At 41.0% G+C, this 21,807-nt stretch overlaps 1 protein-coding gene across 2 annotated transcripts in view; it reads right to left on the reverse strand.

The window, feature by feature from the left end:
- SPNS2 (SPNS lysolipid transporter 2, sphingosine-1-phosphate) overlaps positions 1-21,807 on the reverse strand; it is a 119,595-nt gene that overhangs the window by 46,057 nt on the left and 51,731 nt on the right. For both annotated transcript variants that reach the window (XM_063297718.1, XM_063297709.1), the window contains exon 3: positions 15,124-15,260. In XM_063297718.1, coding sequence (XP_063153788.1) covers positions 15,124-15,260 — 137 coding nt within the window. The remainder of the gene's footprint in view (positions 1-15,123; positions 15,261-21,807) is intronic.

Raw genomic sequence — 21,807 nt, forward strand, 5'->3', positions numbered from 1 at the left:
CACAGTTTTGGAGGGCTTGATGGAGCTCATCTCAATGTTGCTTAACAACTCTCTCTTTCAATGGGATAATCTGGCTAACACTGTTCTCCCACTTTGCATCTCGTTCTGTTAAATGCTTTACAACCTAAATACATATACATTATTGGATTTATGCTAAAGACACAGTTCTGACTGCATTCACATCCTGGCGTGATATAACTCAAGCAAGCAAGTAATCCATACTTCAATAATGTCTTAATAAGTTATTGTGCCTTCTGCTCTGCTCCTGAAGTAGTTCACAAGATGAGAATTGCATTCTTGTTTCCCAAAAGATTTGCAGCTACTGACAAAATGATAATCTGATGAAGTATGTCTAAAGCCCAAAGGCAATAGCCTTATTGTCTCCAAAAGGCACATGATCCTTAAATCCTGGGTCATGAAGCATTAGAAAGACCCATACGATGTGACTGAAGCTGCAAAAGCGTGTGCATGGATACGTGAGCGTGTGAAATGTCTGGATTTCGTGCATTTGATCCCACGTGTTTTTTAAAAAAACCTATAGTGTTTCTTTTGATGCTTTGGGAGCAAAGCATTCCAAGGAGTGAAACAGTAAGAGCATAAATGTAACAGATGAGTATATATGGTATATATGCAGAAAGACCAGATTCCTGGAATCTTTAGTTAAGGGGATGTCAAGGAGCAGAACTGGAAAAGATTATCCCTTTCACTGGAATTGGTAACACATACAAATGGCCTTGCTTTGCTCTTAAGTTCATGCATTCAGAGCTACAATCCTATCAGGATTTGGTCAGATCTTTTCTGCAAAGCTGTAGACTGTTTAGAAAATAACTGAAAAGTTCAAATGTACACAATGTACAGTGATAAAGGTGGTAAGAAGCCTGGGTGCCATGTCCCACAAGAAAAAGTTGAATGAAGTGGGAATATTTAGCCTGATGATGAGATGATTAAGAGGAGATAGGACAGCCATTCCCAAACATCAGAAAAGCAATCTTACAAATGAAGAAGCAAATCTGGAATCTGTTCCTTCAGGAAGTAGGTCCCAAACTAACATGTTCAAATTACAAAATAAGGACTTGGAGTGGCTCATGCTGAGATGATTGTCTTAGAAGATGGAAGATTCTAATCTCAGTAGAGAAGGGATGACATGTTTCAAGAATGCAATAGTACTTAGTTTCTTATGCTAACAAGGTTTGGAATGGGTGAACTTTATAATCCCTTTAATACTATGATCTATAGCGGATTCACAAAGCATGTTAATCTATTCGTTTTACCATGGTTTGTTGAACAAATCATTATGATACTAAGACATAAATTATAGCTTGATCAAGCTAAGACAAAAGGAAAAAGGAATATTATGTGTTATGTGTGCCTCCAACTTATTACAACAGGGGAGGAGTTTAAAGTACAGCATCCTCTTCAGAGTTCTGATGAAAGATTTAGCGAAGACCTTGTAGAAGTTGACAATCCAGTGCAGTATTTCTCAACCTTGGCAACTTTAAGATGTGTGGACTTCAACCTTGCTGGTTGGGAAATTCTGGGAGTTGAAGTCTATACATCTTAAAGTTGCCAAGGTTGAGAAATACTGATCCAGTGGTTTGACTCAGCTTTAAATGTTCATGGCAGTCTTTAGCTCAGTGGTAGAGCTATGCATACCAAAGAAAGACAGCTTGAGAGCTCCAGTTAAAGGATTTGGTCTACTTGAATTGGTGAAAATCCCCAATTGGGACAACAGAAGTTATGTATCATTGAGAAGAGGCAATTTTATAAACAATATATTGGTGGTTGTTCCATATATCCACTGCATATTTCCATCGTTTCCTTCAGCACAAATAATGCTATGCAAAGCAAATTTATATGGGAGCAAAATCAAGACAACACCAAAAGAGGTCATCCACTGTGAGAAGCTCCTGGATCTTCATGCTACTGTCCCACAGACCGAATTGTAGATGGCAACTTCTCAGCAAAGTTGCTGGTCTGATTCCACTCACCCAATGGAGTGACTGCCCAATGAATCCAGCTCAGTTTTGTCTGAGCAGCAAGGTCTTCTGAGCTCTGTGGTCTTTGTGTATATGGAGTGCTGACTTTTAACTTGCCCCTTCATCCTGCCTCCTGTTTTGCCCTTCTGTCCTTGTCTTTGTTTTGCCCCATGATTTCTAATGCCCACTGCAGAGCCATGACACTCATGCAGTGCAATCTACCAGCATGCTTTTGTATATAAAATCCACCAAAATGAAGGGGAACAACTCAAAATCTTACAAATGAAATAATGAAGAGGGATATCAAAATGCTTGCATATCACAACTAAGATGCATTAAAAAAAACTGCTAATGAACTCTGTTGACAATAGCAGCAGCAGCTGTTGCTACAGCTACACCTTCCACTGAAATTTCAGCAACTAGCACCAAGAATTGGACAAGGGTCATGAGCAATGAATAAACCGGTAAGAGATCTGACTGAGTTTCAGCTTGTCTATTCCCCCATCTCAGATCTGTGCCCTCCCCTGATATGCAGGAAAAGGAGGTATTGCATTTGACAACTTGCCTGTTTAAACAGAGCCCTCTGCTTTATGAGACAGCTCTGCAGATGCTGTATGATGGGCAGTCAAAATAATTTTCAAAGAAATAAAAAAGCACAGACTCTGGAATCAGGCAGGACTTCAAATCTACACTGCTGTTTTAAAATAAGCAATTTTTTGTGAAAGAATTACAGCCTCCACAAGTGACCATGATATCAAAATGTGTGGTTGTCTACCCTCCAAATGGCAAAACTGACTTTGATTTTAGCTAGCCACAATTGGTTACTCTCAGTAGGATACAATCAATAATTTGCAATAAAATGCCTATCTACAATTAAAGTGGTGGTCCTGCATTTCTAGGAGGTAAAGGCAGCAAATCCAGAAGATGCTACTGTTCAGTGGCAATGCTGGTGCTTTGGAAGGGTCTCCTGAGGGAGATCCCTCCCTGATGATTTGATGTTAAAAACTAACAACCTCCCTGAAGATGAATTTTAAAAACTAAGTTCTTTTGGAAAGTCTTCCACTTGAATTCATGAGTACTCCATCTGCTGTTCTTTCATTTTTTTGCAGGTTTTGTTGTTGTTGTTGATTCTACCTTTTTCTTTTTGTGATGGTTATAGTTGATTTATTGGGTTATGATTTCATGGAGTAGATTTAATTTTTTTAAGCTGAATGATACTGCGGATGTTTTAATTTGTTGCAGTGGGGTATAAATGTGATAAATAGATAACTGCTTGATTTAAAAAGACCCCTTGATAACTCTGGAAGAAGATGTTTAAATCTCACTCTGTCTTGTGTTTTTAACACAAAACCTACAGGTGACAAATGCTGCCTTAGAAGATGTTCCCATGTGAAAGAGAAAGGAAAATCTCTTTAGGATTATTTTAGGCATCATATACTCAAGAATGTGCTCATGTGAAAGTTCATTCAGATTTAGAATCAATTAAGAATCCTATGATTAATTGACTTAGAACTGTCTAAGTCAGGTGTCAATTAAACTTGCTGGAGGCTGTGTTACCTTCACCTTTTTTGGCAGGCGTGTTGGAACCAGTGCCAGTTGATTACAATTCTCTTTGAGGCCATGTGCATTTCTGCTACATAATGCGTTTTGGCGCTTTTTGTTGCTGTGTTGTAAATGAACTGTTGTTTCACCTTCCAAAAATGGATGTCTATTTATTCTGTTCATTTACAAGCCACCTTGAAAGTAGCAAAGGAAGGATCAAAATTATCCAAGCTATAGTAAAATAAAATGCCAAGCAAGTAGCAAAAGGCCATACCATTTGCTGTAGGGACGTAATCAACCCTGATTCACATCTCTGGGTAAGCCATGAAAGGACAATGAATACTCTGGAGCAGGGTTTCTCAACCTTAGCAACTTGAAGATGTGTGGACTTCAGCTCCCGGAATTCCCCAGCCAGCTGCTGGCTGGGGAATTCCGGGAGCTGAAGTCCACACATCTTCAAGTTGCTAAGGTTGAGAAACCCTGCTCTGGAGGCAAGGTTCCCTCTCTTCTGGTATAACCAATTTTCCAGGTTGGTTGTATTTATAATGTACTTAGTGAACTGTAAACTGCCTTAGTATTTTTTGATAACAGTAAAACACAGCATAAACATTTCTAATTAATAAAGAAAATACCTGGGGCGTGGGGATTGGCTCCCATGCTAATTCCACTAACTTAGCCTACCATCTGGCATGAAGCCATTCCTGCATGCATTTTTTTTCCCCTAGAAGTAAATGTCGTATTGATGAGAACAATGAAATGCCACTTCATTGGCCCTTCTGCCAGTAAAGGAAACTAAAATTATCTACCAGAAACTTGGCTGCTCATATCCATTATTTCTAATAAACACATGCCTGGGACACACAATGACAGAAAACAATTATCTTCATGCCTGGCATCTGGGCTTTCTGAAAGCACCTGACTGGCTACTAGAACAGCAAGGTGATCCTTCTTCCCTCTCACATACACAGAAGTGGTTTTCTTCCAGATAGGGAGCCAGTTTGGTGTAGTGCACCAGGCCAGCAACTGGGAGACCATGAGTTCTAGTCCCGTCTTAGGCATGAAGCCAGTTGGGTGACCTTGGGCCAGTCACTCCCTCTTAGCCCTAGGAAGAAGGCAATGGCAAACCACGCCTGAAAAACCTTGCCAAGAAAACTGCAGGGACCAGTCCAGGCATTCGCCAGGAGTCAAAAAATTCTTCCAGATGTTTAGGTTTAGTTAGAGATGATGGGAACTGTAGACTGATACCTCTGGGATCACCAGATTGGGAAGACTGTTATATTCCAATAATGAGGTCATTCTGATTGTAGTTTCTTAGGTAGCCAGAACAGCAACATTCATATACAAGGAAGCCCAAAGTTTATGTTAAGGTCCAACAGAAGAGAATTTCTGTAGCTCAGGGTTGTGTGGAGTCCTTGTTGCTCTCTGAGCTTGGTTCTTTGCTTGCAGACGTTTCATTACTGAACTAGGTAACCTCATCAGTGCGAGGGAGGGAGGGGTTTGCTGCCTTTCCCAGGATATTCCATTCTATTCCCCCTTGCTTTCTCAGTTTCACACTGTTTCACACACACTGTTTCACACTGCAGTCCTCTGCACACTTAGTAGGAGTAAGCTTCATTGAATATGTGGGATTTTGAGTACAGGTAGCAAACCCCACCTTCCCTCACCCTGATGATGTTACCTAGGAATTGATCCAGGCATCTTAAAGTTGCCAAGGTTGACAAACACCAATCTATAAGAAAGAGAGATTTATCTGATCTATACTGAATCAGAACATTGGTCCATCAAACCAATATTGTCTGTAGTACAGCCCTTTCTAAAAGTTCTCTAGTTTTCCTTTTGGTCCAGTCAAAGCCTGTTTACATGTTATAATTTAAAGAAACCAGTAAATAATCATAATTTTTCATCAGAAAAATCCTCCCGGTGGCATTATATACTGAATCAACCCTGACACTTCCCCAAAGACAGAGGAAAATAACTTGCTATTTTTCCAATATCACAGGCTACCATGAATGGGTTTCATTTCCTTGTCTGAATGGCTTTGGTTTTTTTTCCTATAACAGCTGCTGATGTACGAAGGAAGTTTTCTGCATAGCATTTCCTCACATACAAGCTCTTCGCTTTTTTGTGTTGTGCATTCTTCAGGCCCTTTTCTCATCTGCGATCCTTAATAGCTCATAAATTCACAAGAATGAATTTATGCAGCTCCAGTACTCTGGAATTCCTTCCCCAATCAATCCAAACAGCCTCTTCCTTGTTATGCTTTAAGAAAAACCTTAAAACATGTTTTTTTTACTCTTTAGCTTTCCTTCCCTAGTAGCCTATGTTATTGTCACATTTCAATTACTGATGCAGGTATCATTTATGTTTATAACTCTCCTTTTATTTATTGTTTTGGTACAGTACATTTTTATATTCAATAGTATTTTGTGATATTTTCTATTTTCAGATTATCATTATTATTTACTAGTTCTATTTTTAATCACCACAGGTTGACCTGCAGGATAGGAGCATGCATGGTATAGAAATGAACAAACAAACAAACAAATGAATAACAATGAGAACAAAGCAACTTCCATTTCAGTATGAAAAGGGATATACATATTATTCTTGGTATTATTGCTCTTCCGTAAATTAGCAGACAACTGTAGATTTTAGCTGTTCATTTTGTCCATCAGTTGGCTCCTAATCAAAGGCAGAATCAGGCGAGAAGCCCACTATACTACTAATATTGTAACTGATTTCTTTAAAATAAATTGCAGATAAAGGACACCAAAATTCCTCTTGTTGTTTCGTAAGTCCCCTAAGACCTGGTTATGCCACCAGGCCTGGGGGTCCCAGGAAGCAGGAGACTTGTCTAGATGGCTCCACTATTGAGGTGGATGTACTCATTCTCTCTCTGCTTGGGGTTTGTATATATTTTAGTTTTAATTAATCTCTATTTTTAATGTTGATTTTTATATTTTTAAATGCCTGTTTTTATATATGTATTGTTTTTTATTATTGTATGCTGCCCAGAGTCACTTCTCATGAGATGGGTGGCTATATAAATCTGACAAATAAATAAATAAATAAAATTGCGTCGAGGCCATAGTATGGAGGTTCTTGCTCTTCGCTGAAGGCCCTATTCTAACCAGGGAGTTCCATGCCAGAAATCTGCACCAGAAAAAAAGCTCATGTTGCAATAAACATAAGCCTTTTCTTTGATGCAGTTTACAGCTGTGTGTATGCAGACAGGGTATGTTGGTAGTGATCTGGGAAAAACCGGAACATCCTTTACCCCTGATATTAAGGTCCTGGTTTAGAACTGGCCACTGATGTTTGCAATTACTGTAGTTTTATCACTCCAATCCTGCGATAACTAATTATGTCATTCACGTTTCATTTACTGCAGCCCACAGTCCTCGTTTCAGGAATCTCCTATTAGCACATAGAATAAATATAACAATACTTTTCCTAAATCTGCCTCTCTTTCTCGATAAATTTACCCAAAATCTAATAAGTCTTCACTGCAGTGAATTTTGTAAATTAATTAGGCTTTATATCAAGCAATTCTTTCTGAACCCTGACTCTACTAGCCAACCATTTCAACAGATGACCCAAATTCTAGTATTCTTTAAGATTGGTGGTCAGAATCTCTTTATTCACTTCTTCTATACTATGCATACTTTCCATTACATTTCTTAACTGCCATATGCTTTAGAATGCTATACACAAGCTATCAACACTCACCTAATTATTCCATGGACAAAATTCTGGCATGCCATTAAGAAAGACTCTTGCCACCAAGTGGCACGTCTGCACTACAAAGCTGCGTCTGTTTTATACCAATTTAATTTCTAAAAATGACAAGCCATGGTTTCTTCAATAAGAATAGTTTTTTGGACCTGAAAATTGTCAAGGCCAAGGACAACTACTTTTCTCCTTGGAGAATGGGGATCACACTGTCTTGTTCTGAGGTTCAGGCAGTGACTGACATTTCCACCCAGAAAAAGCACCATCCCTGCAGCAGAGAGAAATGTGCAAGAAAAGCCCCACCAAACTTGGGAAAAATCTCTGGGTTTACAGAAGTCCAAAGTTCTTAAGAAAGAAAGAAGCCCAAGGCACCCCAGTTGTGCTTGACCAAACTCAGTGGTTGTCTTTACATAGTGAGTTTCCCGGTGAGTGTAAAATAATGACTAGCAAAAGAGTGTTGTTTTTCTTAGCATCTGTCTCACATGGTTGCAGGGGCCCACTGGTTTTTGCACTGCACTTGCCCTTATCCTGAAGCAATCAATGCATGATGTGATGATGGTATTGTTTTCAGACTGTTTGCTGCAGAGCCTGATACTGATTGGGGCTGAGAGGGAGAGACTGATCCAAGGTCACCCACCCTAAAGGAGGACTAGAACTTGGGTCTCCATACTTCTAGCTCAGCATCTTAGCCACTACACCATGCTAGCTCTTAACCAGCAAGAGAGAGTTTGGAACAGAATACTATGAATGAGAGCATTCAGTCCTTCAAGTGTTGCAGGTTCCACTCAGCTATCAGATTTTTATCTTATCTTTTGGGAGTGGAGAATGGGGAGAAGAAAAAGCTACATTGCCTCAAGTCTGCTCCCCTTTGAAACTGCGGACAATACTTCTTGTCACCAGTTTTGAAAGAAAGCAATTACCAACTGGGTTGGCTTCTTTAGGCAAAATTGTACTTTTGCCTTATGCAATAAAATATTTTTAGCCAGACCTTTCTGCAGTGTAGACACACCCTACCGGTTTATAGCCTATTTTTGCTATCAAGAATAAAACCCAAACCATTGCTGGTCACGGCCCAAACGTTTGAAATTGCTCACTTTCTGTTGCTCCATGGTTGGTGAAGTTGGAGGAATTGTGACACACAGCCATTAAGATAATTAAGTATGTATTTTTATCCCTAAAGATACAGACAGCTCAAAATTAAGGGTTTTTTTCCCTTTTTTGTTTAGGCAGGCACAAACAAGTCTTACCTCAAGATAGTACACTGTGGTAATACTCTGGGGACATGATAGAGCTTCATTTCCTATCCTGAGGTCTGGAAAAAAAGGTTGCTTCATAACACTCTATTACCAAGTGGACAGTGGAATGGAAAAAGAGGGAATATTGATTTCTTGGCCACATGGCCCATGAACTGCACTCACAGGTGATTATGTGTGTGTGTGTTACTTCCTTCTCCCTCACACTTCCCACTTGGTTAGATGCTATGTTGTAACTACCAGCTGTGTGGCCAAATGGAGGTCAGGGGAGGGACCCCAACACAGGTATGGAAAAGCTCAGATCTGAACACTGCCCCCCGCCCCAGGTGGTTACTAGTCTGCCATAGCCCCAAAGCACGATACCCTGTCCAGAGGCTTCCATTGGGAGGGGGTTCAAAAAAGTCAAGATGGCAGCTATGACCACTTCATCAAAGCTCAAAGTCTCCTTTTTGAATTCAAAAGCTGGCGTACTTTATCTCAGCCTTCCTCAACCTTTGACCCTGGAGGAACCCTTGGAATATTTTTCAGGCCTCGGGAAACCCCTGCACATTCAGGCTCAAATATAGGCCTGATGTTACAAAATTATTGTATTTGTTTCATGGGTAAGCCTGTATAGATGCATTAATACTGTTCTTAAAATGAAAATAAAGAATGAAACTTACTTCTTTAATGTGAAGTTGTCCGAATTTGAAATAATTTCTTAAATAAATCATGATCTCCCAGGGAACCCCTAGTGACCTCTCATGGAACTCTAGGGTGCCATGGAACCCTGGTTGAGAAACCTTGCTCTATCTTGAACTATCTGAAGAAGGGGTTTGGAATTTCTCCCTTGGCCACTATGGCTACCTTTGTTTATTATACTAGGCGAGTATTTCAACTAATGGTGTAATGAAATTTCTCAAAAGTTTTCTTCTCTGGAGAAAAAGGGATCCCCCCACCCTGCTCTGCTTTCTTACCATCTTCTCAGGTTCTCTGAGAATTTATTTGTTCCGAACATTTATTGTCAGAAATAGCAGGGGATGCTACTGCTGGGTGTTGACGTCTGTTGCGCATCCTTCCGCCGCCCTGAAGCCTCTCAGACTGTCCTTGCTTCCAAATATAAAAAAGCCGCCTCAGAAGCTGCATGGAAGCATGGAAAACCAAGGACGCTGCAGACGTTTGGAGAGAGGACTATACAGTGAAAGGCAAGACTTTCATAAACACCCTGTAACCCTTTTGTGACTAAATACGTACAACACCACATTCTACCTGCGAGTTTCTCTGAAATTCTCTGCCTCTTTGTAACAAATTTCAAAAGCAAATCAGATTGAATGAGAATAGAAAAAAATGCAAGACATTTTTTTCTGGAATTTAATTCTGATTACTTATTTGAACAAGATGTAAATTTTCTAAATAAAAAACATATTGCCACCGTATTATAAACGAGAAGCTGAGATAGAGGGCCTAAGCCAATTTATAATTTTGGGGGCTTCTGGTTCCTAATATGAGTTCTTAACTATCTTCCCTTACCTTGGAACAGAGGACTGTTTCAGAAGAGACCTCAGGCATTCATTCCCTATTAGATACCATTTTAATACTATTACATATTATTGGATTCCTACAGTTGGAAGAGATACTGTAGGCCTTCAAGTCCAACCCTCGCCCCAAGACAGAAATCCTCACACCATCCCACACAAATGGCTGTCCATTTTTGGATGAAAACCTGAGCCACCATATCTCCAGGGGGCAGCCTGCTGTTTCAGTGCCTAATAAGTCTCATGATCAGGAAATTCCTCGTTGTTTCAAATTTGGATTTCTTAAAGCCTACTCTTGGGACTTATAGGGAATACATTCGCACCCTCTTCCCTGTGACAGTATTGGGAGACTGCTCTCATGCCTCCCCATTGAAGTCTATGGGGAGACAGATAGCAGTCTTCAAGTACTTGAAGGGCTGTCACAGGGAAGAGGGTGTGGATTATGTACCACATTTTTCACTTAGCAAATAAGAAAAATTGCAATCCTTTCTGCATTTCATCTGACAGTTCACAGACTCCACCCGGTTTCATCAGAGGCCTTTTATGATCCTTGACACCATGGGAAGCATCCTTGGACTGAAGGACACATAGGGACATGGCCTCAACACTGAAACCAAATTACAACAGTTCCAGCCATTTGTCCTGACGTGCCTCTTCCAAAACCTACAGCCACTGAATTACAACTCTCATCATCTCCAGAGAGTATGATGAAGAGCAACAATTGGAGCTCAACACATCTGACAGAATGGGAGACATCATCGTAAGAAGCCAGCATCATAAGTGGGATAGGCACACTATTTCTAGGAGCGTTCATTAGTGATATGCAAAATTTGTCAATCTGGAAATGAACTATTCCAGAGAATTACAAAAGATTCAATTTCCTTCTGGGACATGCCAGAACTCCTCCAATCCATGTCATTTTGTGGGAGAGGGTAGTTCAGAAGTTTCTAGAAGTAAATCTGCTAAAGCAGAAGCAGTTTGATCCAAAAATTTAGGGTAGGGAAATGGAACGTTCTGGAGTTTCCCAGAATGGTCTATTCGCAGTTTGGCCAATGTTGCACATCTTCAGTGTTTATTCCACCACACTGCCTATAAGATGAGTGATCATTTTTAACTGACAAAAAACCTTGCAAAAACTGCTACATTTCCATTTTACAGACAGGAAAACTGGGAGGCGTGAATAGGACATGAAAGCCAAATGACCCAATAAGTGCAAAGGCAGGGCTTGGGAATGAGGTCTCCTTTGGGAGCCATAATTTGTGCTGGGTAATGAGGCCGTGGGAATGACCGGCCAACCATTTCTGCCCCCTCCCTAGGAGGCAGCAGCCCTAATTTTATAGAAATAGCTCACCTGTGAGATCAGGTGGCAGGCTGGCTAAGTAGCTGCCCATTCCCCATCTGGGTGTGACGGCAGAAGAACTATCTCTGGAATGCAGTTGGTCTGCAGAGATGAATGAGGTACAGCTGGCTTCCCGCCACTGGAGGGAAATCACTTTACAGAGCCACTGACACAATTTTGGTTCATCTCACCAGGTATGTATTAATTAGCCTCTGCGACCAAGTTTCAAAACAGGCAAGCTTCTTTCCCAGCAGCTACAACTAAAGAACCTTGACATGTGGACACAAACCACCTCTTCCATGCATGGCCCTGAAACAAATGAGGTTGCATCATTCAAAGACATTTGCTGGATGATGCCGTATTTAAGGCTCCAAAATATCAGGCTTGGCATAGCCTGATACAATAGAATAAATTGGTGTCCATCTTCCTTCCCATGCTAATGACAGGGAGAGAATATAGATAGAATTGCCTTTATAGAGATCTAGTCTCTATAAAATGATGGAATCCTAAATCAGAATTATGGAACAAGGCAGAAGAAAACAATTTTTAAACAGCACCTTGTGTTAAAACACACAGATAGAAATTCCATGCAAGTAGAGAACACACCAAGAAGTTTGTTCTCGCTGTGCTGCTACTATAAGTGAAGGTGTATTTTAATACAAGAAAACAATCAAAGATGGCACTTTCACTTACAGCCTGGTGGTATAACTTGTTTCACTATCTCATTCTCATACTTTAAGGGGAAGAGAGCAGGTAAGCACTAGAGGAATCAAGGTGGTTTTTTTCTGCTTGCCTACAACTGTACAGGCTACAGATGAAATTCATTTATCTGACATCTGAATGCAACATCAGTTCATTTTGCATTTCCAAACCAACAGAGTAGTATTCAAAATGTGCATTAAGGAGCGGTTTGCAGAAAAATACATATATTCATGAAATAATGTACCATATGGGATCTATTTGGGAAGACAAGACTAGTATACATGAGGCAAAATTTGCAAGTAAAATGAAGAAATATGCATCAAAATGCATACAGATTTTAGTGCGGCCTTTTAAAAAAATCAGGTTTGATATTGCAAACTTGACACATTTGCAGATCAAGAAACTGATAAAAATGAACTTGAATGATCTGCACTTGTTTGCTTGCACTTTTCCACTAGGAACCAAGACTGTTGTTATAGGAGATAAGGTATGAATGCTTAGATATCTGAAGACAAGTTTCACACCTAGCCCAGACCTTGAGCATGAGAATAAATTGGGATCACACCCAGGTATACTGTTAAGATTTATGGCTAAATCTTAGTGTCATCATAGAATCGTAGGGTTGAAATAGAGATCTTCAAGTCCAACCTCCTGATCAGGGCATGGAATCTCATTCGATCACTCCGGACAAATGGCTCTCCAATCTTTGCTTGAAAATCTCCAGTGATGGAGGATCCATGGTTCCAGGAGGTAGGCTATGCTTAATATCTCTCACAGTAGGAAATTCTTCCTTATTTCTAGTTTGGATCTCCCTCTGTAAGGCATCCACCCACTGATACTTGTCCTACCTTTGGGAGCTACAGAGAATCAATTCATAGTCTCTTACAGCCTTTCAGTATTTGATGGCTGGCTACCAGGGAAAATGGCATGTCCAGACAAAGCAAATGTCATATGTTTGTATCACCTCAGGGGAAATGTCTAGGGCAAGTCCTACCAAGGGAGCTCATGTTTACAGTTAAACACACAAACACACACAACCCTTGTTTTTTACAATTATTAAATAAAAGCAGTAACTGAAACAATGATATAGGCCAGTATAACAAACCAACAGTTAAAACAGAGCGGTAGGAACCTCTTTGCTGTTCAATTCAGTATCATCATCAAAAGCAGAGGAAACCAAAAAAAGGTTGTCAGGGTCCATTTAAAAGTTGATAAAGATATTTATGTCTGAGATGGGAATTTCACCGATAAGATATCAATGTGAAGATGCTCCGTGCCTAGTGCCTGTCAAATTAACTTAATATTATGCCAAGTTTGCAAGCAGGGCCTCTAAGGCTGTTATTGAGGAGATGTGGGCCTCTTCCAAGATTCAGTCTAATGGTCCACTGGAGCATTTTTTGCACCTTATAAATAATGCAAGTCTGGGAAGGCTGTGTAACTAATGCTATGTGCCTTCAGAATCACCATGTTATGGAATAGAATGAACTATTGTCTGTCCTCGTCACCTATAATTAGTTAAAAGGTCTTCCTTTCACTCTCATACCAGAGGATACTTTTCAGCTATAGCATTCGCATATGAAAGCTGCTGAAAACTGTAGATTTGATGATAGTGGTGGCTAATATTACTTTCAGTAGAATTAAAATTAGGTATCACCTTAGGAACAGCCTTCCTTCTTTTGGCACAACGAAGCTTTACTAATACAGTAGACTTCAGACTCCTTGTGTTGTAAGGTCATAATGTCCTGACTGCCTCCTTTCAGTCTGAGATGGCCATAAAATCACTAAAAGTTGTTATATTTGGCCAAAGACCAAGAGGCCAAATCCAAATGCTCCACTTCTTTCTTTGGAGGCCTGTTATTTTGTTGGAACCATTAGAAAATAATTGAAAGAAATTGAACAAATTATAGCTTGCACTGAACAATGACCATTTCCTGATGGAATTGAAGAATGATTGTTTGATTTCTTTTAAAAGTTTCCAGCTAGTAGTAACTTATCTGAGACCCTGTAAAGGCAAAGTGCAAAGAAGCTAGAGCCAAAGTAGACAATCTGGTGACTTGCTGATGTTCTAAGGACATGGTTGAAACAGATGAGATTTCTGGTTCAAAACATCTGGGAGGCACTAGATGGGCCACTCCTGACTTATATCTTTGTCATTCAGAAAGTTGGTACATAACTGACACTAATTTGGAAGACTGGCTTGGATATGATCATGTGGGCAATCCAGGGATTAGGACAATGTTTCCCAACTCTGTCTTGGGCTATTGAAAACCTACAACCTCTGCATGAAAAACAAGGATTCTACTGCTAAGCAATTACCCCCAAAGACTCTGTATCACAACAAATCAGACAACAGATCCATCTTGTCCAGTACTGCTAGTAAGAACTCTACAAGATTTCACATGGCTGTCTTTCCCAGCCCAGCTTGACAATGCTAAAGATTAGGGCTGGGATCTTATCCATGCAAAATAGATGTTCCCCAACAAGATTTACATAGCATGCAGGAAAACTGCCTGTTCTCAGAGACAGAAGACAGTGCCAGAGCTGAATGAGATCATTGCTCAATTACTGTCTATACCAGTGTTTCTCAATCTCAGCAACTTTAAAGTGTGTGGACTTCAACTCCCAGAATTCCCCAGCCAGCATGCCTGACTACAGAATTCTGGGAGTTGAAGTCCACACATCTTAAAGTTGCCAAGATTGAGAAACACTGGTCTATGCTGACTAGTAAAAGTAGGGTTTCAGCCAGGAATTTTTCTGATGTATAGCTGGAGATACCAGTGACTGAAGCTGAGTTTTGTGAGCGCAAAGCAGGTTCTTTACCACTGAGCTAATTGTCCATTCCCATTTGTAATACCATCTATATCAAGTGGCTGACCAGAGCTTTATATTTCCTTGGAAATGCTGGCCATTGAACCTACTTTATATGGGTAAAACAGATGATCTCCTCCTGAGCCATACACCTCTCCAGAATTCCTCACCCTCTTTTTCATTCCAAAAGCTCATGTGTTGTCTCACCAGCTCCTCCAGCTGCAGAGCACATATTATTCCCTCTGCAAAGCTCTTACCTGTTCAGTGATGAAGGAGCTGGAGAAGGTAATGGCTGACCAGAAGAAGATCCCACAGCTAAGAATAATCTTCCTGTTGAAACGGTCACCAAGGTAGCCAAATATTGGGGCTGCCACCATAAAGCTACAGATGAAAACTGCAGAAGAATAGAAAGGAAGAGATGGATTGGGTCAGCAATTCCCAAACATTTGAAATTTGGCTGGGAAAGTCCAAAATCAAGTATTAATCATCTATATCAGCTTTCCCTAAACTGGTACCTTCTAGATGCATTGGGAATGCAACTCCCAGTAAGGCCATCTGGAGGCCAGCAATGTTGATCTGTGCCAAGGATGAGCAGGCACTGGCATGTGGTATGACGAGAGTTTGGTTTTACTTCATAAGATAGACATTGATCAGAGCTTTTAAAAGCATGGCAGGTTCTGCTCTTCCATTCAAACAGTTCATGAATACTTCAGATGCTGCAGCTGCTATTCATAACTCAAAGGAAGAAATTGTTTCCTTATTCATGGTATTTATATATTTTACTTATTACTGAATTTATTCATTATATTTACATGTCACCTTTCCTCAAGGCTTCATATATAGCACTCCCTCCTCAAATTTCTCCAACAATTCGGTGACGTATGGTTGGGCTAAGAGATAGTAACAGTGTCAAAGTGAGCAGGGGATGGACTTAAACCTGAGTTTCCCTCATCCTAGTCTAATACCTTAGCCATGACAGTACCATAAATGGATATTTGCAATACACTGACAAGTTGTATACCTTATCACTCACTGTTGGCTAAAAAGATGCTGTGTTTTACTGTGCAATCAGTGTTAAATGTATTTTCTATTCTTCGTAGATCTGGGAGTCACTTTTTTAATTAGATGGTTTGTTGATGTGCCCCAAAAGAAGAGGCAACACAGAGATTTTAAAGACAGAGGCAGCACAATCACAGAAACAGAGGAAAGAGATTTGTGAACAAAAGAATAAATCAAGTGACAAAACAAAAAGCTGGCAGAACCCAGATGGCAGCATCAAAATATTGGTTCTGAGTTGTAAAATGTTCAGACAGTGACTATCGGCCTGCCAAAAAGACTGTATGCCAGCTATCAGGTCCGTAGCTAGCCAAAAGTCTTGGAAGGAAGAGACCAAAGAACTGGGGCGCATGCTTGCTCGAGATAGCCTGGCCCATACCATTTAACTAGAAAAAAATGAGGGGTGGTGGTGGAGGGAAATTGGGGGGAAGGTACAGGCCTCCCATCTAGTCTAATTAGATAGAGTAGGTAGTCCTCATTTAGTGACCACAATTGGACCAGCAACTCAGTCGTTAAGCAAAGTGGTCGCTAAGTGAAACTGCGACTGTGCTTAGGATCTTACTTCAACTTTCCTTTGCTTTACAGACCTGCGAAGGTTGTAAATGTGAGGATTGGCCACAAAGGTAACTTTTCATCACCATCATAACTGCAAGTGGTTGCTAAACAAGGCAGTTGCTAAATGAGGACTACCTGTACTGTACTTGTACATGGTGGATGAAGTTCCTGAGCTTCAGTGACAGCCATGCATCCTTATTCATATCATTCTTATTCATCTGATTTTTTGTTCAGGAGAACACAGGTGTGACAGGCAGGGCCAATGCAGCTTATGGGATCAAAAGGACTGGCAGACACCCAGTCTGAAAGACTTTGGACCAGGGAGCCCATGGAGGGTTACCTTGGTGATACTGACAGTTCCAGAAATTGCCTCTTCTTTTCACCCTCCACAATGGCCAGGGCCACAACTAGGGTCTGTGCCACCTGGGGCAAACATGGATTCTGCGCCCATTTTGGTGCCCCCCCCCAGTGCTCATTTTGGTGCCCCACCAGCACAGTGCCCAGGGCACATGCCCCAGTTGCCCCCCCCCCATTGCGGCCCTGACAATGGCTTAGTGAGCCTTTCTCTGGACACTTTTGGGAACAAGATAGCTGCTGGTGTCTTAAAGAGTGTGTGTGTGTGTGTATGAGAGAGAGGGAGGGAGGGAGGGAGGGAAGGAGGGGAATAAGGCTGTTAGAGGATGCTATCTATTGAATTGGGCCACAGTGGCTGACTGGGAAAACTAGCTGCTAACCAAGCCTTTATATTTACAGATAAAGGGGTTTTACAATGGCTCAGCTAATATAATTCATAGCATCTCACTTCCTCCCAGGATATGAACAGTGGATAGACACCAGGATGGGGAGGGCTCAAATTTGCCAGAAAGCAGCTGGACTAGGGCTTTCTGAGCATCCCCTTCTAACGACCATGCTTAAAATCACCATTTTCTCTCTGCAAACAGTTTCTCAGCAGTCTGAAAACTGCTACTTGCCCCCTGGGTAATCCTGTTCAGGATCGGAGGGAGAGAGAGAAGAGGACTGAGCTACCAGCAACCCTACTAAAAATTACTTTCCTCAATGTGAATCTTTGGAGGAGAAGTTTGTATATATATTAGGGCTACTAGATCTGGGCTGCAAAAATCCAGATATCCACTAGATAGCAGCAAAGCAAATGTTTAAGCAATTTCTATGCCTCTGGTGGTTGTCTGGATTCTTGCAGTTCAGAACTGATAGCTCGTATATGTACATGTATATGCACATGCACATGCATTTGTGTGCACACAGGTGTGTTTGTGACAGTATGGCACATAAATGAATCCATACATTAGTTGAATGTCCATGGTTCTGGACACAGCAGAGAAGCTGCTGTTAGAGCCCAACAAATTATTCACTCCTGTACCCTGACAGGTAAAATTCTCAGTTAAGACTGGTCTTCACTAGAGATGTAAGGGACCAAAGCTGGACATTTCAGCGTGCCAAACATTAATTCTACCCATGAGTTACAACAGTCTTCTCCTCTGCTTCCCCTATTGCCTTCTCAGTCTAATGCATTTATTTTTTCTGAGTCCAACCTATTTTACAGGGTTGTTGTGCAGAAAAATAGGAGAAGTGAACACTACGTATGCCACAAAAGACAGGATAGAAATCAGACCAGAAACAAAATGCAGCTATGTGATTGCATACAGAAGATATCAGGTACTTTAATCCTGAATTATTGGGCTCTGCCAATTATTATTTGCCTTCCATGTGATCCAACATCCTCAGGTCTATTTATAACTCAAGTTTAACAGCAATGTGTCACCAAAGTTAGCCTTGCAGCATACCCAATGCACATTTTACATTACCCAAGCTCAAAATGGTGATGACTTTTAAAAAAGAACCATACATTTCTCTAGCATCCCTCTAAGAACTTTAAAAGGCAATACCTTCTTTTCAGAATGGAAGTCTTTAAGAACAGAAACAGGGAATGAAACAGAGCAGGAACTTCAGTTCAGATTCCATTTTGTAGCCTTGCCCCACAAAAGATGATCTTTTTCAGAGACAGGTCACCCAGGAACCTTTTTAAAATGGCACCTTTAAAGCCTCTGTTTCCTATACGCAATTGGGTGTGCTTCTGCTGGCTCCAAAATACCAGCCAAAAGGGTAACACACGCCTTTCCAATTGAAAGTGACAGCTTTGGAATCATAGTTTGGAATGAAGAATGAGCAACATGTCTGTTTCATTGCAATTGTGTTGAAAGAACAGGAAAGGTTTAATTATCCAGACAGGATGGATTTCTCAGTATCTATTTCTGTTTTCAGTGGTTAGACCCACCCTGATACAGGTGGGATGCTGTTTTCTTTTTTTCAAATTTCTCCCAGTTATTTTGTGGTGTGGTGTGGGTGGGTGGGCGTGCACGCGTACGTGTGTGTGTGTTTGGAATTTCTCTTGCACTCTCTTTTTAATTATATGGGACAGTAAAAAACAGTTCATCTTCCCCAGGCTTCATGGATTCCTTCACGCGCTGCTACCCATGAGTGCCGGCTCAGTTTTTTCCGCCCTGGGAGATGCCAGTCAACCGACAACCTAGTTCTTTGTCAAGATGTTTAAAGGTGCTGTTGATTTTCTTGACAGAAAAATAAAATACAGCAAAAGGGGGAGAGGGAGTTTGATTTCCCCCCACCCAAAAGAGCAGAAGGGATTTAAACATTTAATCATGAAACATTTTGTGATTGGTGAAGGTTCTCTCAAGTCACCAGGATGAAGATTTCCCTCAGGTGTGAGGGAGACTGAAATTCAAATTCACACTTGAAATTGTTCTCCTGAATGTGGTTTGGGTTTTAAGAGGTTATCTCACAGCTGCTCGTTTGTGGGAATTATGTTGAGAATTACCAGGCATACCCATCATTCCCCAACTGTGTTTCTCAGAAGGTGATCAGGGGCTCTTGATGTGATCATCAGCAAGGGTAGGCCAAGCATCCACTTCTGTGATTGTTAACTCCTTTGCAATCACATCTCTCTCCCTATCAGGCCTCTTCCAGTTGAAAAGGTATCAGGAAATCTAGTCCCTCATCTTCTTCCAGCTTTGGATATGCTTCTCTTTCCTGAAGAACTGATACTGAAGGAAAGAAAAAGATCCAAGGCCATAGAGCAGGGTTTCTCAACCAGGGTTCCGTGGCACTCTGGGGTTCCGCGAGAGGTCACTAGGGGTTCCCTGGGAGATCTCGATTTATTTCAAAAATCATTTCAAATTCAAGCAACTTCACATTAAAGAGGGAAGTTTCATTCTTTATTTTTAGTTTAAGAACACTGTTAGTGCACATATACAGGCCTTCCCATGAAACGAATATAATAATTTTGTAACTTTCGGCCTATATTCGAGCCTGAATGTGCAGGGGTTCCCCGAGGCCTGAAAAATATTTCAAGGGTTCCTCCTGGGTCAGAAGGTTGAGAAAGGCTGCCATAGAGAGAGATTTGCCCCTTTGTGTCTTTTTAAGGGTGAGAATAAGCAGCTATGCAGCCTGTTTCAGAACAGAACAGAACAGAACAGAACAGAACAGAACAGAAAACGAACTTTTATTGTCATTCCACTATACACCAAGGTGCACATTAAAATGCAATTTCGTTGCAGTTGGCTCACAAAAAATAATTACTATAATATATATTCTTTACCATTCCACTCCCCTAATCATTATCCTTAATAAATATCACAGTCCTACATACAACATATACCACCATGAAGTAAGAGGGGATTATTAAGAGTTCAGAAGTCTAATAGCCCAGGGGACAAAACTGTTGCCTAATCTAGCTGTTCTGCATCAAATAGAGTGGAACCTTTTCCCAGAGGGTAACACGGAGAACAAGCCATAATATAGCCTTGAACACTGACAACAATCTGAGAATAATTTTTTTAAAAACCCAAGTTTATTGAGTTGTATTGAGAAACCAATTCTCTCTCAAACATGCAAGCCAAAGGAGATTGGAAGGATCAGAGGATCAGGACAGCAATGTCATGACCTCGTTGCAAGGCACAAAGAGCCTCACAACGTGGATCATGATCATCAAGGAATAGAGGAAGAAGATAATTAAACCAGGGATTAAAACAAGCACCCAAAGCACCCACACCCATGGACCCATATACAGCTGAAAAGAAGGACATCGGATGAGCAGAGATAAGCCGCACCTGGTGCCCTGGAGGACACACCAGATTCGAGAGGACAAGAGAAGACACCGGAAAACGCCCATGCAGCAATCAAGGATCCCATCAAGAGGGATTGGGACAATAGAGGGTGGAGGAGCCCGGGGCCATACAAGAGGGTATAAAATGGGCACCTCCACACCACACACCCCGTTCCCGTTTTTCGTTCTGTCAGCCACCATTCCAATAAACCAGAAATCCTTAATACCCATTAAGTGAGTCTGTGTCTTATTGCGAAGCAAGACTGACCCTGACAGCAATGTAAAACAGAATAATCAGCACGGTCAGAAATACCATGCTGGAACACTTTGAACCACCATTCTCGTCTTTCATACTATTGAGCCTTATAGCAATAGTCAACCCTCTGCCCCAAAGTCACAGAGCTGAACCTTTTATTACTTTAGAGCTATTTATAGCTTTTCAGCCGCCAACGGGCTAACCACTTCTGTAGGAGTAACTCAATAGCTGGGTCTGACCGAATGCAAAACATAAAAAGGGGCACTACAATCTTATCTGAAAACCCAGTTTCATGAAACACATTCAGCAAAGGCAGAGTTTCTTCCCCTCAGGTACTAGTACAATTTAAGGCCTACCAAAAAGGTTGCACAAATCTCATTCAATCAAGAATTGAGAAGGGAGCTTCTGGCAAACTACCAGTAAAGTTGAGGGGCCCTGAAAAAAATGAATAATGAATGGGCTTATCAGTGGGGGCAGCAGAGCCCTGGTGATTTATGCAGTTTTCTTGGCAACAGTATGGAAGTGGCTGGCCATTGTCTTCTTCCAGGATGTTTTTTTCCACAATCTACCCTACAGCTCTGGTATTTCCTGGTGATCTCCCATTTACTTAACCATGTCCAACCCTGTTTAGTTTATCAAGATCAGCCAAGGTCACCTAGAAATGCATAGTAAGATGCAGACTCTTGAGTTACACTATTTTATCTGTCTTGGATTGGCCATTTTGTCTGGCAGAAGCTCTCCAATATCTCACCTTACTAACTACCTTACCTTTTGACCAGCACTGACACAGACTGCCAGGTAGCTCAGGCACCCATTATAACAGTCCTCAAAGGAGACTTCAAAAATGACAGTAGTAATGTTTGTCTGTTTGTCTACCTGTCTACCTACCTACCTACCTGTAAGCTTACATACACATAGCAATAGTGCTAGGGCAGA

The sequence above is a fragment of the Candoia aspera genome, chromosome 1 (assembly GCF_035149785.1).
Source record: "Candoia aspera isolate rCanAsp1 chromosome 1, rCanAsp1.hap2, whole genome shotgun sequence".
Taxonomy (NCBI): domain Eukaryota; kingdom Metazoa; phylum Chordata; class Lepidosauria; order Squamata; family Boidae; genus Candoia; species Candoia aspera.